The following is a 19,703-nucleotide window of genomic DNA, read 5'->3' on the forward strand; positions in this document are numbered from 1 at the left end:
GCGCGGGGGCGGCGGCGCGGCGCGGGGGCCGCCACTCCACCAGCAGCGGCGGGTGGTACGGATCTACTGTGACTAGAGGCTCGTCGAACAACATTACAGTAGTGTCATTACCCATTTTATTGTTCGTAAGAATTAAATCTAAAAAACTATTATCTTTATTAGGAACGCTGTTCATTTGGGTGAATTCACAGAAGGTCAAAAGGTACTGGTAATGCTGTTTTACAGCTACAGAGCAAGAATTTAAATTAAAGTCGCCCGCAACTATAAACCTGTTATGTTTATATTTAGCACAAACGAATTCTAGGATACTAAATAAAGCTAAATAATCGCAATCTGGAGATCTCGGTGGAATATATACAACGCTTAAAATAAATAATAGTCTACTATGTAGGTACAGTCCTGCACACACAATCTCAAAGGCGGCGGCGTCGACGTCGACGTGCGGCGGCAGCGCGACGCGCCGCAGCTGCAGGCGCGGGCCGGCCGCCAGCAGCGCGCCGCCCTGCTTGCGCCCGTCCGTGCGGTCGCAGCGCAGCACGGAGTAGCCCGCCGGCACCAGCTCTCCATCAAATATTGAATCGTTGCAGCCCGTCTCAGTGATAGCAAAGATTTCAGCATTTGCTGCCAATAAGCTGTTTTGAAATTCAACCAACTTCGTCCTCAATCCTCTAACATTTTGGTAAACGATGCTTACAGACTTACGCTTTTGTATTTTGTCCTTGTTCTCGAAATGGAGAGGAACGAAACCACGTCCATTCGCTGTATTCCACATCTAGGGGCCATATCTGTGGGTTAACTAGTTGGTCAAATTTACATTCCGGGACGCCAACCTTGAAGGAGGCGTAGCGTCTAGGTATTTTTGGTTTAAGTTTTAGAACTTGTACCTTTATGTCATTTCCTAAAGCATTTTTCAGAAACTCAGTCATATTCTCTTCAGTAATATTTTGTTCAAGTCTCCACACATGTAAATACTTCATTCTCTCAATAGCCTTCAAAACCGTTGAACCATTTTTACCTCTGTTTACTGGGTTGAACCTCTTCTTCTTGACTTCAGTCCATGCGTTCTGTTGACCTTCCCCAACCACCGCGGCGTAGCTGATTACCGGCTGTGGGGCAGACATCGGGGCCATGGCAGAAGGTGCCGGGGGCGCAGACAGCGCCGGGGGCGCAGGCAGCGCCGGGGGCGCAGGCAGCGCCGGGGGCGCAGACAGCGCCGGGGGCGCAGACAACGCCGGGGGCGCAGACAGCGCCGGGTGCGCAGTCAGCGCCGGGGGCGCAGGCAGCGCCGGGGGCGCAGACAGCGCCGGGTGCGCAGGCAGCGCCGGGTGCGCAGGCAGCGCCGGGGGCGCAGGCAGCGCCGGGGGCGCAGACAGCGCCGGGTGCGCAGACAGCGCCGGGGGCGCAGACAGCGCCGGGGGCGCAGGCAGCGCCGGGGGCGCAGACAGCGCCGGGGGCGCAAAAAGCGCCGGTGGCGCAGACAGCGCCGGGGGCGCAGAAAGCGCCGGGGGCGCAGACAGCGCCGGGGGCGCAGACAACGCCGGCGGTGAAACCGTCAAGGGCTGGGCACCGCGTCGGCCACCGCCGCCGCCGCCGCCGCCGCCGCCGCTCCTTCCGCCGCCGCTGGTTGCTGCATCCAACATCATTTTCGTGGCGGTACTCTTTGACGACTTCCCCTTTTTAGAGTTAGTTGCAGTTGGTGCGGCTGCTGATTGATTGCCTGGGGAAGTGCCTGTGAAACTGTTGTTAGTCCCTTCTATATTTTTCCCCGTCATAAACTTTATTTCCGTAAGTAGTTTGATATTCTCAGTTTTAAGTTCAGATATCAATTTCCCGTGCTCTTGACATATTGCCTGCTTAATTTCATCCGATAATTCCCTTTTTAATACAGCAATCGTTTTCTCCATTTCTGCTGCAAACGTTTTCTTGATTTCTGCTATCAGATCATTTTTAGATTCAGCATAATGAATCTAAAAATGATGTATAAAAAACGTAGAAACATACGTCATTGACAACATGTATAAAAAACGTAGAAACATACGTCATTGTTAAATTTTCCATACAAAAGAATTAAACGGGAGTATGAAATGAAAGTTCAGTGACGAAAAATTTAGTTTCACTGTTTTTTTTTACATAAGAAACCGGATGAACTGATTCAGAAACTTTTTTTTTATTGCGATGTATTTAATGACTCCCTCCAATCTTGGAAGATGTCCTGCATTAAATTGTTTATGTGTGTTTTAAACTTCATCAGCTAAACCGCATTAAGGCGATAAGTCCGCCTTTGTGTACATGGACTAATCGTCTGCACCTATTTTGTATGTTTCTATGTGTATGCAATAAAGTGTTTAAATAAATATATAAACGCAGAAAGTTATGATACATTTCAAGAGATCATCATGTTCATAAATTAGTTATTACTAACACCAATTTATATTATTTCTATTACCAATCACAAACAATAAAATTTATCGAATTAAACTATTTCCATATCATCATCGTCACACGCCGCCTCACACGAACATTGTTGCCGTAACTTTAGTAAAAATAATCAGACCATCACATCACAATAAACAAAAGTGGAACCATAGGTTTTACCTCGTTAAATACACACACGAGCAATGAAAAAGTCCCAGTGAGAAAACCACCCAATTAGGCACTCCTAAACAGAAAAGGCTAGCTTAATGACTGTTCGCGACTGCAGCGCCGCGACCGCCGCGCCGCACGGTGGCGGTCGGCGGAAACTAAAAACAAAAGAACGGAAAGAATCCTCTGAAAGAGGCCTGTAGAATTTTCACATTCGATCTGAACTCGTCACGATACGCATTTTGTATAATTGTATAATATTCAATTTTCTATGTAAAATAAACGTTATATCAGTAAAACCTATGGATTATTAATCGCTTGAACAATGACGCCTTCTGCAATAATGAAGTACTTTGAACAACGCATCAGAGCATCACGATCTAAAAAAGAAAATATTTTGATCAAATGTTTTTAGTAGTTGTTTTTAAATGTTTTTTTAGTAGTAGTAGTTCAATATATAATTTTGTGGGATGTATGTAATAGCATAAGTTGTTTTCTTTGAATAAAGATTTATTCTATTCTATATAGGTATACATAATATAATTGGACCAAATATAAGAAGGCCTTTGCCCAGCAGTGGGCCACAAATCAGGCTAATAAAAAAAAAGTTCAATAGCAATTTAGGGTCATGTTTCGATATTTTGTAAGTAAAACTTTTTCTTTGCTCGTGAGTAAGTATAATAAATGAATACAGGGGTACTTAAGCTTTATCATAAAAGTTATACCATCTCTTAATTCTCTCACTTAAGTTTTCATTTTCGCTACGCTTGCTTGCATATGAGGTACAAAGGTATTGTTTTCTAGTATCATTGCATCTTCACAGCATGTCACTAAAGGAAGTCAATGGTTAACTTAACTGGATTGCTCATTTCATAATAAATTAAGTAGCTGCTAGTTCTTTCAGTTATTTCTATGGGTCTTTTGGAAAGGAATTTATCATTATTGGGGTTGAAAAATAGTTTGATATATTTTACTGTACTTAAGAATAAATTGTATAATATGTGATATACGAAGAGGCCAGTGATTATTATGATGTCAATGTGTAAAATATTCAAAGTCAATTTAAGATATACAGGCCGTGGCCAACCCACAAGTAAGCGACCCTTTAATTTTAAATTTATACTTCAAAGTTGTTAAGCAAACTGCCAGCGACACTTTTTCGTTTGTTAATGATGCCACTTCCCAACACACATAATGTCTCAACTAGACATTCCGTCAATTCATTCCACCGCGCCGTTGTAAGTAAAAAATAAAACGATTTCACACTGTCAAAGTCTAACTAATCTGGGCCTGCATTGTTTGGATTCGGCCAACCTCTCACGCATTATGACATCTGTCGCAACTCGTAACAAAACACTATCGTCGTCGACTTTCACTCGCCATGCAACTTGTCAGATGCTTGGGCTAGTAAGTGGCATCTGATTCTCATACTTCAAGAGATCTATATTGGATAATAAATGTGGGTAGGTAATGGTGGTAATGGAAGATTCATCTGTAGGTATTAGTTAGTATTTAAGGTGACACACTTGCTTTAAAATAGACAAGCTGCGGTAGATACATAGATCCAAAGTAGCTGTGTTTAGCTGTTACGAGCTTTATTTTGTAAAATAAAGTACTTTAATGCAGCACTAGCTCTTCTCAGGTCGATAAAATTATTAATCTCTGCTACACAGTTATTAGTTAAAAAGAATAAGGTTTTCCATGGCATCCCACAAGGCACTATCCTAGCGCCTCAATTCTTCATAATTAATGTCGAACGCATTTCTCGATTTTCACTGTCACTGTCAAAAGAGAAGTTCACAGAGCCAATTGACACCGGTGTCAGAAAACATCTCTTCGTGACCGCAAAACTAAACCACATCGAGATAGTAAACCACAACATGAGAAAGTTTCCTTTATTGTTGCTACCTACTCGGAACTTTACGAGTTAAAGATGTAAATGTAATAAAGGCTGTAAGTAGGTAAGGGTTTTTGCGAGAAAGCATTAAGGAAGTTATAACATTTGTGTATTAGAATGCATAGTAGAAAAGACCACCAGTAAGTGAAAAAGTAGGATATTATAGTTATTTAATCGTCTAGTCGTCTTATCTAGTCTAGTCTAGAAAAATATGTGTGTATTGAAGATGCCTGGCAAAGGGATAATTCTCAAATTATACAAACTTCAGTGGCCAAGGACAGATATTTATGAAACTCCTTTAACAATCTATGTCCAACAGTAGACGATTACAAGCTGATGATTATGATGACTTCCTACAAAGCTACCACTAAGGTCCCTTTAGTACATATTTTTTAGTTAGGATATCCTTCTAAATAGCCTTGCTAGTCTGGTAATCTATTGACAAATGCCGGATAGCCGGATGAGAGACTAATAATTTCACACTTGAGTACAAATGTAATGACGGAGTTGCTACGACATCAAGGTGAAAGAATCCTCCCTTTTTACGGTAGTCGGGAAAAAAATATGATTATTTAGAACTTGAGGATTTATGTGATATAATTATATGTATATGCATTCACGACTGTAATCCCCGAAGGTGGGTGGCTCACAAGCGAGCCTCCCACTTATCACAGCATATTTGTACTCATGTGATAGGTTGCGAACCGTATCGCCGTTATTGGAATTAAGATTTAAGTGATTCGAATAAAAAATGGAATAGGTAGGCATAGTGTTGGATCGCTGGAAGAGTAACCGGGAGTATCTGGATAAGAAATGGTAAAGCCGAGGAATGTGGTGCTCCTTGGGAGATTCTTATATCCAGCAATGGACAAGATCAATAACGTTTAAATGAAAAGGAAAAATAATATATCTAAAGGTCATAGAAAGAAAAAAATTGAATGAAAAACTGAATCAATGCTTTCTGGCTTACTATACCACTTTAGTAACACTTCCATAAGCTATTAGTCTTTAATTTTATCTCATATACTAAATTGACAATGTTCAAAGGTCAAATATTAATACCAGATTCTATTTACCCGACTGCCGGAGGGGGAGGGTAATGTTTTTAACTTGACATTTTGCTCTTGTCAATTTAGTATTTGAGTTAAAAGAACATACTTTATGGCCCATTTCACAGGGAAACACATCTGTTACAAACAAAAACTACTTTTTTAATTCTGTCAAATGTCTTTCCCCGTGGAATGGGATATAGTGAGTCAATGCGTTTAAAAACCAATGTCACCCCTTTTTTTCTTTTAGGGTTAAACACAGAGAGCCGGCGCTTCCACGCGCACAGTGAAAGCGTATACGGATATGCGTTTGCGCAATTTGCCATTCCTTTTTGCGCGCAAGAGGGTAAAATATGATCTTAACTGAGCTGTTAAACCAAATACTGCTAAGTAGAGAGGGTTGTAAAGATGGATAATTGCGGCTATTTGTGATGTCAGTAAATTATGGCCTTAGTAAAGCCTACGATAAAGTTGAATCTGAAAAAAGTAAAATTTAATCAATTTAATTTTTTTCTAGAAATTATAAGTAGGTAGAAAAACCTACCTAGTGTAAAAAGTAAAGTGATCAATTGAATGTGCTGTATTTATAGGTAAAGCCAAAAAAAAAATCGAGTTTCTTAAATGCGCTAAGAATTGTTTAGAATTACCGAGCAACCTCTAAGTATATAGTGTATAAGTGTATAGAAACCAAAACTTCACATTTGACACAATAAACTATTTTTATTGGCCAAATTTATAAACAAATGCCGCAGCAGAGACAGTAAAAATTTGAAAATGAAGCTGAAAAGCCGAAACTCCTCCTCGCAAGGAACACTATCACTATCACCGTTTCTTAATTTAAATAAATGCAGTTCGGTAATCAAGTGTAACCGATCGTTAAACACGTGACTACTCACTTTTAACCGCAGTCGGTTAAGCCACCGTAACTTTCGTGAAATGCGCAAAACAATTATTTGTTTATTAGGCGGATAATTATTTGATTCACTGAAATTGCCACGCAATATTTGTAACACTGGTTTAAGCCAAGGTTTATGTAACCATAGGAATAGTTTATTTAGAGGGTTAAGGTGCAAAATGGTGCAAATCAACATTAGATTCTAGATCCGTATTGTAAGTGCATTGTACTCATTAAAAACGGCGATACGGCTCGCGACCTATCACGTGTGTAGAATAGTACAGCGAAAAGCTTGTAAGTCACCTCTGACTACCCCTTCGGGGATTATAGTTGTGACCATAATATATGTATGTATAGCTAGTGCGTGTAACAGAAAGTCGGAACAAAATTAAATACAATTACTTATCTTTTAACGCTTTCAGTTTTCAAGTAAGTATTAGTTCAGCGATCACAGGATTCGATACTATTTTAGAATCTACACAAACATATGGAAAAAGAACAGTATCGTCAACTGTCAAAATGTAAGGCGAATTTGTCAGTTCCAAAAGTGACATTTGTTTTCTCCATTGTTTGTGTAGATTGGAAAATAATATCGAATCCTGTGATCGCTGCACCGAACGTTCAAAATGTACTCTTTTAAGAAAAATCTTTTGTTAAAAATTGAAAGCGCAGGCTTCTTAGCTGTGTCTAATTCTGTAAGGACTTCTGTTTCATTTATTAACTATGTGGAACCGAAATATACGTTTGCTTGTTCTGAATTCTAAAAAAAATATTCTAAAAAATGTATGCAACAAGTCTGTTTTTTAATCTCAGATACTACATTGACAGATTCTGAACGGTTCGTCAATACGTCGATTGTCCCAACGTACGATACGTCACTTAATCTATCAATTTAGTACCTGAGTTTAAAAATAGACTTTAGAGTTCGCCCCACAAAATATAACCTAAGGTAAAAAAGAGAGCATACTTATAATAAAATAAAGGGTACAAGCGCGTTAATTTGAGCCACCAATAAAACTTATAATACCTGCACTTTTAAAGCTAAAATAAAACCGCTAATTACCATCTCTACCGTACTACTGAGTACTACAACTAAAGAATTCAGCTAATCAAATGTAACTATGCCGACGTGTTAACTATACCACATACATAACCCAGTTAAACTTACTTAGAATAACTTAAATGGAAGCTTACTCTACCATAACAAAAAACGATATTTAGTGTCATTTAGTGTAACGAAATAGCCGTTTAGTGTAAACAGGGCTAGCAGAAAATCAGCACTATAGCCTTATTGTCTACAGCACATGCTGAGCTGGTGCCTTTTTAACAGACAGCAACCTGTTATGTTATTGTTTTGTTTGTATTGTATTATTTACGTATTTTTATTTTGATGTTGTCAAAAATTATTTCTATCTTTAAATAGAGTCATAGTTGTCGCAGCAGCGGCAAAACATAGTTTTTCCTAAGCTAAAGTAACCCCCTGTAGTTTATCCATTACATAAGTCCTCATATTAGTACGCTGTGGGTAATGTTAGGAAGCTAAACCGAGTAATAGTTGAGTAATGTGAGTGAATTTAAAGTGGCATTTAATTGTGTCAAACAATGATGACTTATTCATAACTTTGTGGTGTCCTTGACACAACTGTTTTTCTAAGCTGCTACGTGACTACACTCACGAGCAATGAAAAGGTTTCAATTATAAAATTGCGACACCAAACTATCCCATTTTTTCCAACATTTAATTGAGAAGTTAAACATTACTTACGTTTTTAGTTGGTTATATTCTGGTTTTTACCTCAATGGCCGAAAGAGGCACAGGATTGGGAGCGGTGGTCAATTTATAAGGAGGTCTTTTCCCAGCAGTAATAATATAAACTATTATATTATTATAGCGCTGTTAATTATACTTCAGTATTGTAGAAGCGTGATTAAGCACCATTTTCCGTTTAAGAGTAATTTGGTGCTACTGTCGCTGGAACTTTTTTCATTGCTCGCGAGTGTTTTATCATAGATAAGTTATTTAGATTGTATTGTGTACATAGATATTTACAGTACATAAATTAAATATGAGAGTAAATTTATTATATGGATTAAAATACTCTGTAACGGCATAAAATCATTTAAATGCAGTTTGTATTTTTTTTATAAAGTCTCATTTCAGTAAAAAACTCTACCTTCAATATTGAAGGTAGAGTGCCACAAACTTATCTGTTCCGGTGAGAGCTCACGTAAATGTCTAATATTTCTTCATTCTATAACTTTTTATGTTTGCCAGTAGTGGTAATTCGCTGTTGTTGTTTTATGGAACCCATCTAATCTTTATCAATATGTAATTCATTAGTAAGTAATCAGATATAGTTCAATTTAGTTCGCTCTCACCGGAACAGATAAGTTTGTGACACTGTACTTTCCCCTAATGTGGCATCACAGTATACATACACCCTGTAAACATACAGTGACCTAAAACTCAATCAACTTACCCACATGCTCGCTTTCTCTGTTGCTATGACATAATGTGTTACTCTGCCGAGTCTGTAGTCTACACACGTACATACGCACAGATTAAAGTGGGCCAATGGATTAACTTCACTCTTTACTCTGTGATTTGGAATGCTGAAGGAAGCGAAGAGCTATTTGGGTGGTCCATGCTTGATTACATGACCGATTTCAAGTGGTTTTTATCTGGGCGCTTCCGTGCTTCGGACGGCACACTAAGTCATTGGTCCCGGTTGCTTTCTTCAGCAGTCGTAAAGCCTACTAGGAACACAGCATAGCTAACTAACATTTTTATTATAAAGCATCATCATCACAACCCATCACGTCCCCACTGCTGGGGCACGGGTCTCCTTCCAATGGTGGAAAAGTTTTAGGCCTAGTCCACCACGCTGGCCTGGTTCGGGTTGGTGAACCCCAACACAAGCAAGCTTGTGCTGAGAGAGTTGTCAGGTAAGTGTGCAACCCGACTGTCAGATTTGTTGTATTCAAGATGCCCGAAGGCATCTGTGTGTGTGTAAATCAATTAATTATATTTATAAGTCTGAAGTGACCTATAACCTATTGACCACAATTGCACATCTTAAAACTACCTTCTTAGGTCATCTAATGTTGTTGTTCTAAATGGTTGCAGTCAGACCATTCTGAAATGGCCATTTAGAAGGGGGTCAATTATGATGACCACTGCAGTTTTTTATCGATGGAATAAAGCGGTTATGATTTATAATGTACCTACAAGTCCTGCGGTTTACTATAATGGTCGTTATTAGTCGATGGACCACTTTTGGTTCCTCTATATTCAAGGTTTAACATTTAAGATGCTGAAAGGAACATTAAAGCGTAATGTACATAACATGAAAGACTGAATGTAGGTCACATTGGTTAGTAGGCCTAGGTTTGATTCCGATGGCGAATTTGTCTAAAACAAGGATATAAGTATATCCGCGGCTTATTATTTTTTATGAAATTAGTAATAATACTACACTCACGGACAATGAAAAGGTTCCACCAAGAAAAACACCAAATTACTCCTCAACGGAAAAGGCTAGCTTATGACGACTTCTGCAACATTGAAGTACATAAAAGAGAGCATCAGGATATTACCAACTACCTAGTAAGATATCACAACAGTAATATTTTGTTATTTTTAAAAATTAAATGTTTGAAAAAAATTTAGTCTTTTGGTGTCGGCATTTTGTGAGTGGAACCTTTTCATTGCCCGTGAGTTTATATTGAATAGATTCGTTACAGAGTATCACTTACACGGATTAGACTCAGCCTAACCCTAGGCACCCTAGGTCCAACAGGGGCTAGGTATTGCGTACACATGGCTGAGGAGAACGGAAGGTACCTCGCTCGAGTGAACACTGAGGGTATGTCGCCGCCATATTGTTTTTTGGTTCAAGATGCGGGCGACGGCGGTTTAAGGTAAGCGTCCTATCGGTATCGTACGTATCGGACAAAACGTATTTTATAAATGTATCGAGAAATATCGTCGGCAATGCCGATGAAGTGGACGCACATTTGTGAATTTCTATACAAAGAATACTGAATGCGATGCGTCCGTGGTGTACGATGTGAAATGTGAACGCTTACCTTTTGTAGCCCTAATAAAAACATGAAATCTTATAGGAGTAATTTAAGTTTCTTTTTAATTGCTTTTGCGAATTGCTCGTTAGATTATGGTATAATTACAGGGACCTTTAAGCCCGTTACAATTAAGGGCGGACTATTTGTAAAGAAAATATTGGAAGCAGGTGTTCTGAGGTACATAGCTGTAACCTGTTGGTAAAGTAAAAACAATAATTTATTTGACGATCGAATGGTTAGTGGCCCTGACTGCTATGCCGAAGGTCCCGGGTTCGATTTGTTTAAAGACAGATATTTGTACTCGGGTCTTGTGTGTTAATGTTTATATTTAATATATATCTATATGTATTTGTGTAGATATATCCGCTGTCCGATACCCATATTATAGGCTCGGCCTAGTTTGGGTTCGGATGGCCGTGTGTGGAATGTCCCCACATGTTATTATTATTATATTATTATTTATTTAATCACAACCGCTCACAAGCAGGGTAATGGGCACTTTCTTTAGCCATTCGGAACAATAATGTATTGACACTACAGGGTGATGCAAAAAGGGTATCCTAAGCCGAATCGTATGCAGCATGTTATATCTAAACCCGGAAATGAAATTAGAATGTCAAAATGCGTGATACCCTTTTTGCAACTTCCTGTATAAATAAATATTCTCATGTAGGTATCTGGTTTAAATGACCAAATGGCGAAGTGGTTAGTGACCCTGACTACTGAGCCGAAGGTCCCGGGTTCGATTCCCGGCTGGGGCAGATATTTGTTTAAACACAGATATTTATTCTCGGGTCTTGGATGTGCCCGTTAAATGGCAATAGGCCCGCCACCTATTACATTGGGTGGGTGCAGCAATGCACCTCTGCCTACCCCGCAAGGGAGTACATTAGTACAAGATGTGAGTGTTTGTTGTTGTTTTGTTGTTTTTGTCGGTATTAAATCGTTAACCTCTTTTGCCTTGCACCAATCCTAAAGCCGAGTGTACAATCAAGCTCATTGGTGCGTCTCGTCCCTTCCGCACTCCTTCGCCTTTCACTGACTAGTGTAAATAAACATACATACATGCTACTGACATATTGACGACCGAATGGTGTAGATAAATAGAATATTCTTTATTTGTACACAAGAACAGATTTTATAAAGCTTATATACAAACACATAGGTACAAAAAAGGCGGTCTTATTACTAAAAGCGATTTTTTTCAGCGGTGTGGTGGTTAGTTACTGACTGATATGCCGAAAGTCTTGTGTTCGATTCCCGATAAAGTAAATATATATGTATATTCCCGGCTGGGCCAGATATTTGTTTAAATACAGATTCATATAATAGATACAATGCTCGGCCAGATAAGGAATAGGATAGAATATTTTTTTATTAGACGTAAAACTCTACAATTATTTTTCCATTGTCATAATATTATAATATTACTCTACCACCATTTCACAAAGGCCCCATCATTAAAGAGGAAAGAAATGGCGAAAGAAACCTAAGGGGGGTTCCCCAACTTCAACCTAAATAACTTCTAAATAATAACCTCCTTATTCATAGAGAAGTTACAGAACGTTTTAACTAATAAACTGTTTTGTCCCTCTCCGACAAAGTACAATTTGTTCTTTGACAGAGAGGGACAAAACAGTTTATTAGTTAAAACGTCTTGTAACTTTTCTATGAATAAGGGGGTAAGTTTTTAAGCGTCAGTGACAAAAACAAGAGCTAGACTATTGTTTGTCACCATGGTGACAGGATTGGCCAGTCAGGGCAGTCAGATTAGAGTCAGACGCTGACACCTCGATTACGGGATTGAATTTAATGTGAAATCGAATCTTGAACCTCAAGGAACGTAGCTGAACGCTTCACCACTGCACTATCGTAGCAGATTAGATAGGTTACTGATGTCAAAGGTTAAATGAAAGCTATGGTAGTCGAGGTATTGTATCATAAAATGCCGGTAAAATACCTACGAGTCTCACTACGAACTCTACGGAGAAAGGATTTCGATAGCGTAGGTAGTACCTTTTTATTTTTTTAAGGTGTATTACTATATTTAATAAATTGCTAAATAATTAAGAAAACTATAAAAAAATATACACTCAATGAAAAAGTTTTACTCATAAAATAATGTTGACAACATATGACCCAGAAGAATATTTAATTTAGAATTGGATCAAAATATTTACGTTTTTAGTTATATTGCAGACGGTGGGCGTCATTAAGCTAGTCTTTTCCGTTAAACAGTAATTAGGTGCGTTTCCCACTGGAACTTTTTCATTCCTCCTTGTATTAAAACTTTGCAAAATTGACAACCGATTTCTTTATCCAACTAAGCCGTCCATCGCCGTCCATCTTTGTCCCAACGTTGCACAACATCTCTGACCTTCCGTCTGTGAGTCAGCTGTTTGCTAGCCGGTCCGAATGACCGAATCCAACGTTGTGTAACTTTACCATCACTTTCTAGGCTGCCATTTTTGTTTGGTTAGTGTTTTGTTTTTAATGTGAGCGCGTGCTTTTAAGTAGACTAGGTGACTAGGTACTTAGTTAAATGAATAGAATTTATTAGATTGGGTAGGATTCATGATTGTTGCGGAAAAAATTAAAAAGTGTAGGTCTCTAAAGGTACTCGAAATTATGCTCAGAATAAGTGGTCTCACTTTTTATGTGAGAAACAAGAAATAAAAGTTAAATTAACTTCTTCATCGATAGATTTCCAAACTTGTACTAAAAGTAGATAAATATATTGACCCAATTTACTTCAGCACTTTTTAGGTCGAATAATATTTTTAATGCCTACATTTCATCATCAAGCAATGACCGTCCACTGCTAGACATAGGCCGCTCCCAAGGATCGCCACCATATACCATACTAACTTGTTTTAAAAAACTTGCAAGTCATGTCTGCCTATACCTTCCGGGGTTGCGGCATCATCACCTAACCCACGTTAAACAGGCCCGACGGCTACGCTAGCTAAGCTTCACTACCCATCTACCCATACAGATACTTACACAGACACGTTAAACTAATGACACCCCTCTTCTTCGTTGAGGGTAAATCAAAAGATCTACTTGTCTTCAGATCTGCATCAGTCTTCAATCCAGCGGTCTTGAGGGTGTCCCACGCTACATTACGCTGTAGTTTGGATCACCCATGAGACCGCCGGTTTAAAGACCGAGCTACACAGTCATCATTTTAATGATGACGTACCCTCACCTACTTTTCTAAAGAAAACACATCCTACATCCGGATTACCACATATTTCCATTATAATGGCTACACCTACATTACGTAAACGTTACTTATTAATGCGCGTTTTGACACTATAATATTATGCAAAACATACTGTGTATGATTGTTTATAACGTTTTAAGTTAAGGGCCCTTTCACACATGCGTATGCGCGATATTCTATTCTATTTATTTTACACTTTATTGTATACATAAATACATAGGTACAGTAAACGATTAATCTAAACTAATATACAAGGGCGGACTAATCGCTTAAACGCGATCTCTTCCAGTCAACCCTGTAGGTAAGGAGACACAGTCTAAACTCTTATAACTAAATTTATGATTGTATACAAATGTAACATAACCTATATCCAATATTTACACATACATCTTTTAGAATTATACACATTTATCTATAATAAATAAATGTGGGGATGTATGTAAGTACCTGCACTACCTCCACTGCGGATTGGTGGGTTTACATATCTAGACGTGCTAAATCTTACAGGTTTCCTGACGATGTTTTTCCTTCACCATAAGAGCGATGGTATACATTGTACTTAAATTCCAAAGAGCTCATTGGTACCTACATATCAGCGCCGGGATTAAAAAATCGCATGTTCACTGACACGAAAGAAGAAGAAACGGGATTCGAACCACCATCCCTAAATCTTAGGAGTAGGGCTCTTTGCGCTGAGATGGCATACATATCTCTTTTGTTTACTGTACATAAATAACATCCCTATAACGAGGCGCCGGCGCCAATTTTTCGGTGAAAGTCAAAGTTTACGCAACAATCAGCTGACGAGACAAACAGCCGGCTATTCTGCATGGGGAGTGCGAGTTTTTACTCTGTTCGAGTAGTGACGAGTGAACGCGAATTTGTATGGGGCAGGAGAGATAGATAATACACTCACGGGCATTGAAAAGGTTCCACAGAGAAAACACCAAATTACTCCTAAACCGAAAAGGCTAGCTTAATGACGCCTTCTACAACATTGAAGTACATTTAACAGAGCATCAGGACTGAAAACAATGATATTTTGTTCAGATTTTTAATTAAATGTTTGAAAAAATTAGGGTCGTTTGGTGTCGGCTTTTTGTGAGTGGAACTTTTTCATTGCCCGTGAGAGTAATAGAATGCTCGCATGCGACCGACCTTTTGCCACAGGACAGATAATGCGGCCAATTTTTCATTCCTCTTTTGTAGCACGCGTGCGTTGCACTATTTTCAAAAAGGCGTTCACTGATTGTCACTTGTTTGCGAGCACCCTTATCCGGACAACAAAGTCTCAATATTTCTCACCATTAATTAGATACTGTGCATGGCCGTTTTTAAACTAAATAATAGCATACAAATCTCCGCCCGCTAGCGTCGTGGCCACGGCCTTACAGTGACAACAATAAAATTGTAAAACAATAAAACCGTTACCGTTTTTTGGCAATTTTTATTGTGGTTTTATATTAGCTATTAAATGTTTTGGCCACATTTAAGGCTGTGGGCGCCATTTTAGGAATGTATAACTTTCGATTCAGTAGGCGGACATTTACGTTCTTGGCCAGTTTCATTTTGTATGTAATTTCGAAAATGTTACTTTCAACCTCGTGTTTTTTTGGTAATGCTTTGTTGTAAACATTTATTTACAAAAAACATTGTAAATACAAGTGGCAAACCATAGTTCAGCTCAATAGTAAAGTTATTATTACATGAAGAATATCCCAATAATTTGGACCTTCAATCTTTAGACAGTGAAACCTGGATAAGTAAGATTCCAATGGACCAACATTTTTGTCCCACTTATAGAGGTATTCCACTTAGACAGTGTCTCATATATTAATCAGATGTAACAATTTAAATATTGCAATATGACGGATTTTCCCCCAGAGCCGACATTGTAAGAGATGTGAAATGTAGAGCTTGAGTAATATAATACCAACCGGACCTGAGTCACTGCGTCCTCTCGACAACCTTTCGCCACCGCTTGTGAGTTTATTCATAATTATCCATTGAATAAATATACACTCACGAAAAGATTCCACCTACAGAATATCAACAGCCCTTTGGCCCAATTTTTAAATACATTTAATTTAGAATTTGATCGAAATATTTACGTTTTTAGTCGGTATTATTTTGATGCCCTTTTAAAATTTTCTTCAATAAAGTAACAAAGTATTCTCTTCCGTTTAAGAGTAATTTGGTGCTATTGACGCAGGAGCTTTTCTTTGCTGATTGTATATTTATTCAATGGATGATTGATTGTATATTTATTCAATGGATGATTGAATAAATATACAATCTTGCAATTGTTATCATGATACACGAAGTCCGACTCTTTGAGTATCACAATAAGCCTTGCAAGCCTCCTGTGAACTGATAGTTCGATCTATGAATTGGGGGGTATATGTGTGAGATTTTTCAGTACATTCATAATTTTAGTGTCATTCTCGAAAAATACCTATACCTAATAAATAATTAAAGTAGAGGAGTGTTAATAAGTAAAAGAGAAAAACTTACCTTTGACCACGAAGATATCGCTATGAAATGTACAAGAAAATGTGAAATATACAATGAAATCAGATCTGTTAGTAAGAAATATAATGCAGGTAAAAAGTACGAAAATAATACTAAGTTAGTAAGTTAAAATTAAGCATAAATTCATACCAGAGATGTGAGAAAGCAAGACATAGTTAGAATTAGAGCATCGGAAGGAAGGAAAGAAAATCAATATACAATTTATACAAATAAAAAAATGTACACAACAAAAATGCCAATGATCAAATACCTGCAGACGCGACAGCCGAAATTTTACCCCGGATCTCTACCTATGTCTTGCCAATCGTGCCACACCTCGCTCTTTGAAAACACTTACTCTGATCATTGATTACGGGTCCAAAGTTCAGTTCGTTCGAAGTGTAATCTATGCTATTCGAATCCTGTACGCCGAGTATGCCCGCTTTAGCTACTCTGTGACAGCATCCTTTTAGCAATCCTCCGCAAGTGCCTTCAAGCAACCCTCCGACCATCCAGCAGTAGATAAAGAACTCACACGTGCCCCCTTGTGCACAGGTTTCATCTTGTCTATCCGTGTCTTTTTTCACTATCGCTTCTGTGACGACCTCTATGCTTTGGCTCTCGACGCCAGCGCTGTCTGCTAATACTTTGCCTCTGCGGCCGGTTTTTGAACTAATTTGTTTCTCGTTTGTACTTCTCTTCGGCAGTTGGTTGAGAATCTCTGAGATCCTCATCATTTGCTCGTCAGTGATTGGCTTAAACTTCGGCAGCACTGCCTCTTGACCGCCGAAGCCTTTACTTATATTTGTATATTCGTAGTAATTATATTTGAGGTCGGGTGGAAGGATTTTAGCTCCATCTGTCTGTATGAACATGGGCTTGGATTGGATTCGTTTGTCTATCGGTGTATGTGTATATTTGTATATTTTGTACTGTATATTTGTACTTTGGTCCATTCGTTTTGTTTCGTCGTTTCGAGCGCGATGTGGTACGTTGGCATCTGAATGATAGAGAAAAGTTGGTGATTAAGAAATGGCTTTGTACAGAAAGAGTTAAGGCTTCACATTGTAATGAAACAGAAGTTAGAAATCAGATAAAGGCAGGTTCAGACTGCTGTAACGTATTATTCATTGCGTGTTACATTGCATGTTACGTTACCTCAGTCTGTACCCGCCTTAAGAGTCAATTGTTTCATTACAATGCTTAGCATAAAGTGTGTTATTTATATCTGTGCAAAAACGAGATAGAAGAAAATCTATGTATAATACAAATTAAGTATGAAAATTTTTAGGACAGAAGAATAAAGAAACAAAATAAGATATCACACACAAGGTATTTATACTATCTACAACTCATATCAAATTAAATGACTTACTTATTATAAAAATAAGTATGTAGGTAATTACGTTATAATAACGAGTAGGACATTTTATTGAAACTGGTTAAGTAGTAAAATAAAATACCTATGAATAACTCTATTTCGGCTTCCTCATCTAGTTTTAAAGTTGAAGCCCAAACGAAGTAACATTTACGGAGTAATTAGTGTCAATACAATTTTTACGGTCGAATGGCGTAGTGGTTAGTGGCCCTGACTGCTGTGCCGAAGGTCCCGGGTTCGATTCCCGGCTGGGGCAGATATTTGTTTAAAGACAGATATTTGCACTCGGGTCTTGGGTGTTGATATTTATATTTAATATGTCATTGTATCTATCCATGTATTTGTGTAGATATATCAACTGTCCGATACCCATAACACGGGCTCTGCCTAGCTTGGGGTCGGGTGGCCGTGTGTGAGATGTCCCCACATATTATTATTATATTATTATTAATTTGAATCCAAGTTCGCGATAGGGAGCCAGGGGCTTCCAACTAAACTGCAAATTTATATAAAAATAATTATAACGTTTTAGTAAAGAGAAGAAAGTTTACATTTTAAAGTCCACTTTCATTTCATTATGTTCATTAAATCGCGCTGTCGTGATGTCATTTCGACTTTATTACGGTGTTAGCTTAAAAATCCGGGGTTAAAACGTAACCACGATAAGGTAAATAAAAATATGGGGGTATTACATATGGGGGTGAGAACAACCCTTGTGACGTGTTACACAGGTGAATGATAATTTGTGTTTCAACGTCAATACAATATAATAACCCGAGATTAGAGTTTCATGTCACAAACACAGTTGAGCGACCATTGAGCCATCGTAAAACTTGACTAATTCCCGCAATCAAACGAAGGTCTCACAAACCTTTTTTAAAACGTTAGGCTCACGCCATTTTATAACAAATAAATTCATACTGTCTAGATAGACTAGTTTAACATTTAAAATTGAAAAAAGATTAATAAAAAAGCGTATAATAAAAGCGTTGACTTTCAAACATCAAATAGGTACTGAATGTATTAAAACGTTGTTTAACGGACCCTGGAACACGTTGCGTATGTTTGTGATCTAAATGGAAAATTCAGTTTGCGATTTGTTTGCGACTGTATTTTGGAGGATATTTATTTATTATTATTTATTTATTTTATTTTAAATGGAAAACTTACAGCTATTTTGACAAAAATACTTATAAATAATAGACAACAGAGAGCTAATTACAAGTTTTCACTAGTAAACAATAAAATACAATATAAATTTGTCTTCTTGGGGTCACACATACAAAAAAAGCAGAAAAATATAAGAGTAATACCTACATCTTAAATAATATCCTCCATGATTATATATATATATATATATATATATATATATATATATATATATATTATATATATTATATATATATATTATATATATATTATATTATATATATTATATATATATTATATATATATATTATATATATATATATATATATATATATATAATATCTAATAATATATAATATTAGATATTATATATTATATACTATATTTTTACTCTCGGTGACTCATTGTGATTGTGACACATATTTCATCTCGTTGGTGATATTAATTTAACGATTCGCAGTATCAACCTACGTATTACCTCACGTTAAAATGGCAAAAGCAAAGATTGCTACAAAAAACCCATGTAGAAATATTTTATGAATCAGTTTGTGCAAATGTATACTTAGTACAATACTAGGACATTAAAAAAGAAGTAGGAAATACTTGGTATTGCAAAATTAAGTAAAAAGTCGCGTGACCAACTAAATTTCTATGGAAAAGGATTTTTTATTTTCGTGAATTTCCAAAACTCGTAGAACAAATTATATTTTTCAGAATAGAAAAGGGGTGACTCAGGGGGCTGAGTCACCCCCTTTCGGCTAAGTATACCCTTTTTGCAACACCCTGTATACCCTTAGCTAAAAAGAAAAAGCGAACTGGCCTAGCGAGATTGTCGCACGAAGTGTCTTTGCACCGACGTCGTGACTGTACGACGCCTTCCGATTACAGGTCTTTGATCTACGACAGAAATAGACGCACATACAAACATACAG

At 37.7% G+C, this 19,703-nt stretch overlaps 1 protein-coding gene across 2 annotated transcripts in view; it reads right to left on the minus strand.

Moving 5' to 3' along the window:
• Positions 1 to 19,703, minus strand: part of LOC105381319 — a 57,172-nt gene that overhangs the window by 21,927 nt on the left and 15,542 nt on the right. For both annotated transcript variants that reach the window (XM_048625915.1, XM_038112143.2), the window contains exon 2: positions 16,603 to 17,244. In XM_048625915.1, the coding sequence (XP_048481872.1) occupies positions 16,603 to 17,244 (642 nt within the window). The remainder of the gene's footprint in view (positions 1 to 16,602; positions 17,245 to 19,703) is intronic.

Source organism: Plutella xylostella, chromosome 2 (genome assembly GCF_932276165.1).
Source record: "Plutella xylostella chromosome 2, ilPluXylo3.1, whole genome shotgun sequence".
NCBI classification, from domain to species: domain Eukaryota; kingdom Metazoa; phylum Arthropoda; class Insecta; order Lepidoptera; family Plutellidae; genus Plutella; species Plutella xylostella.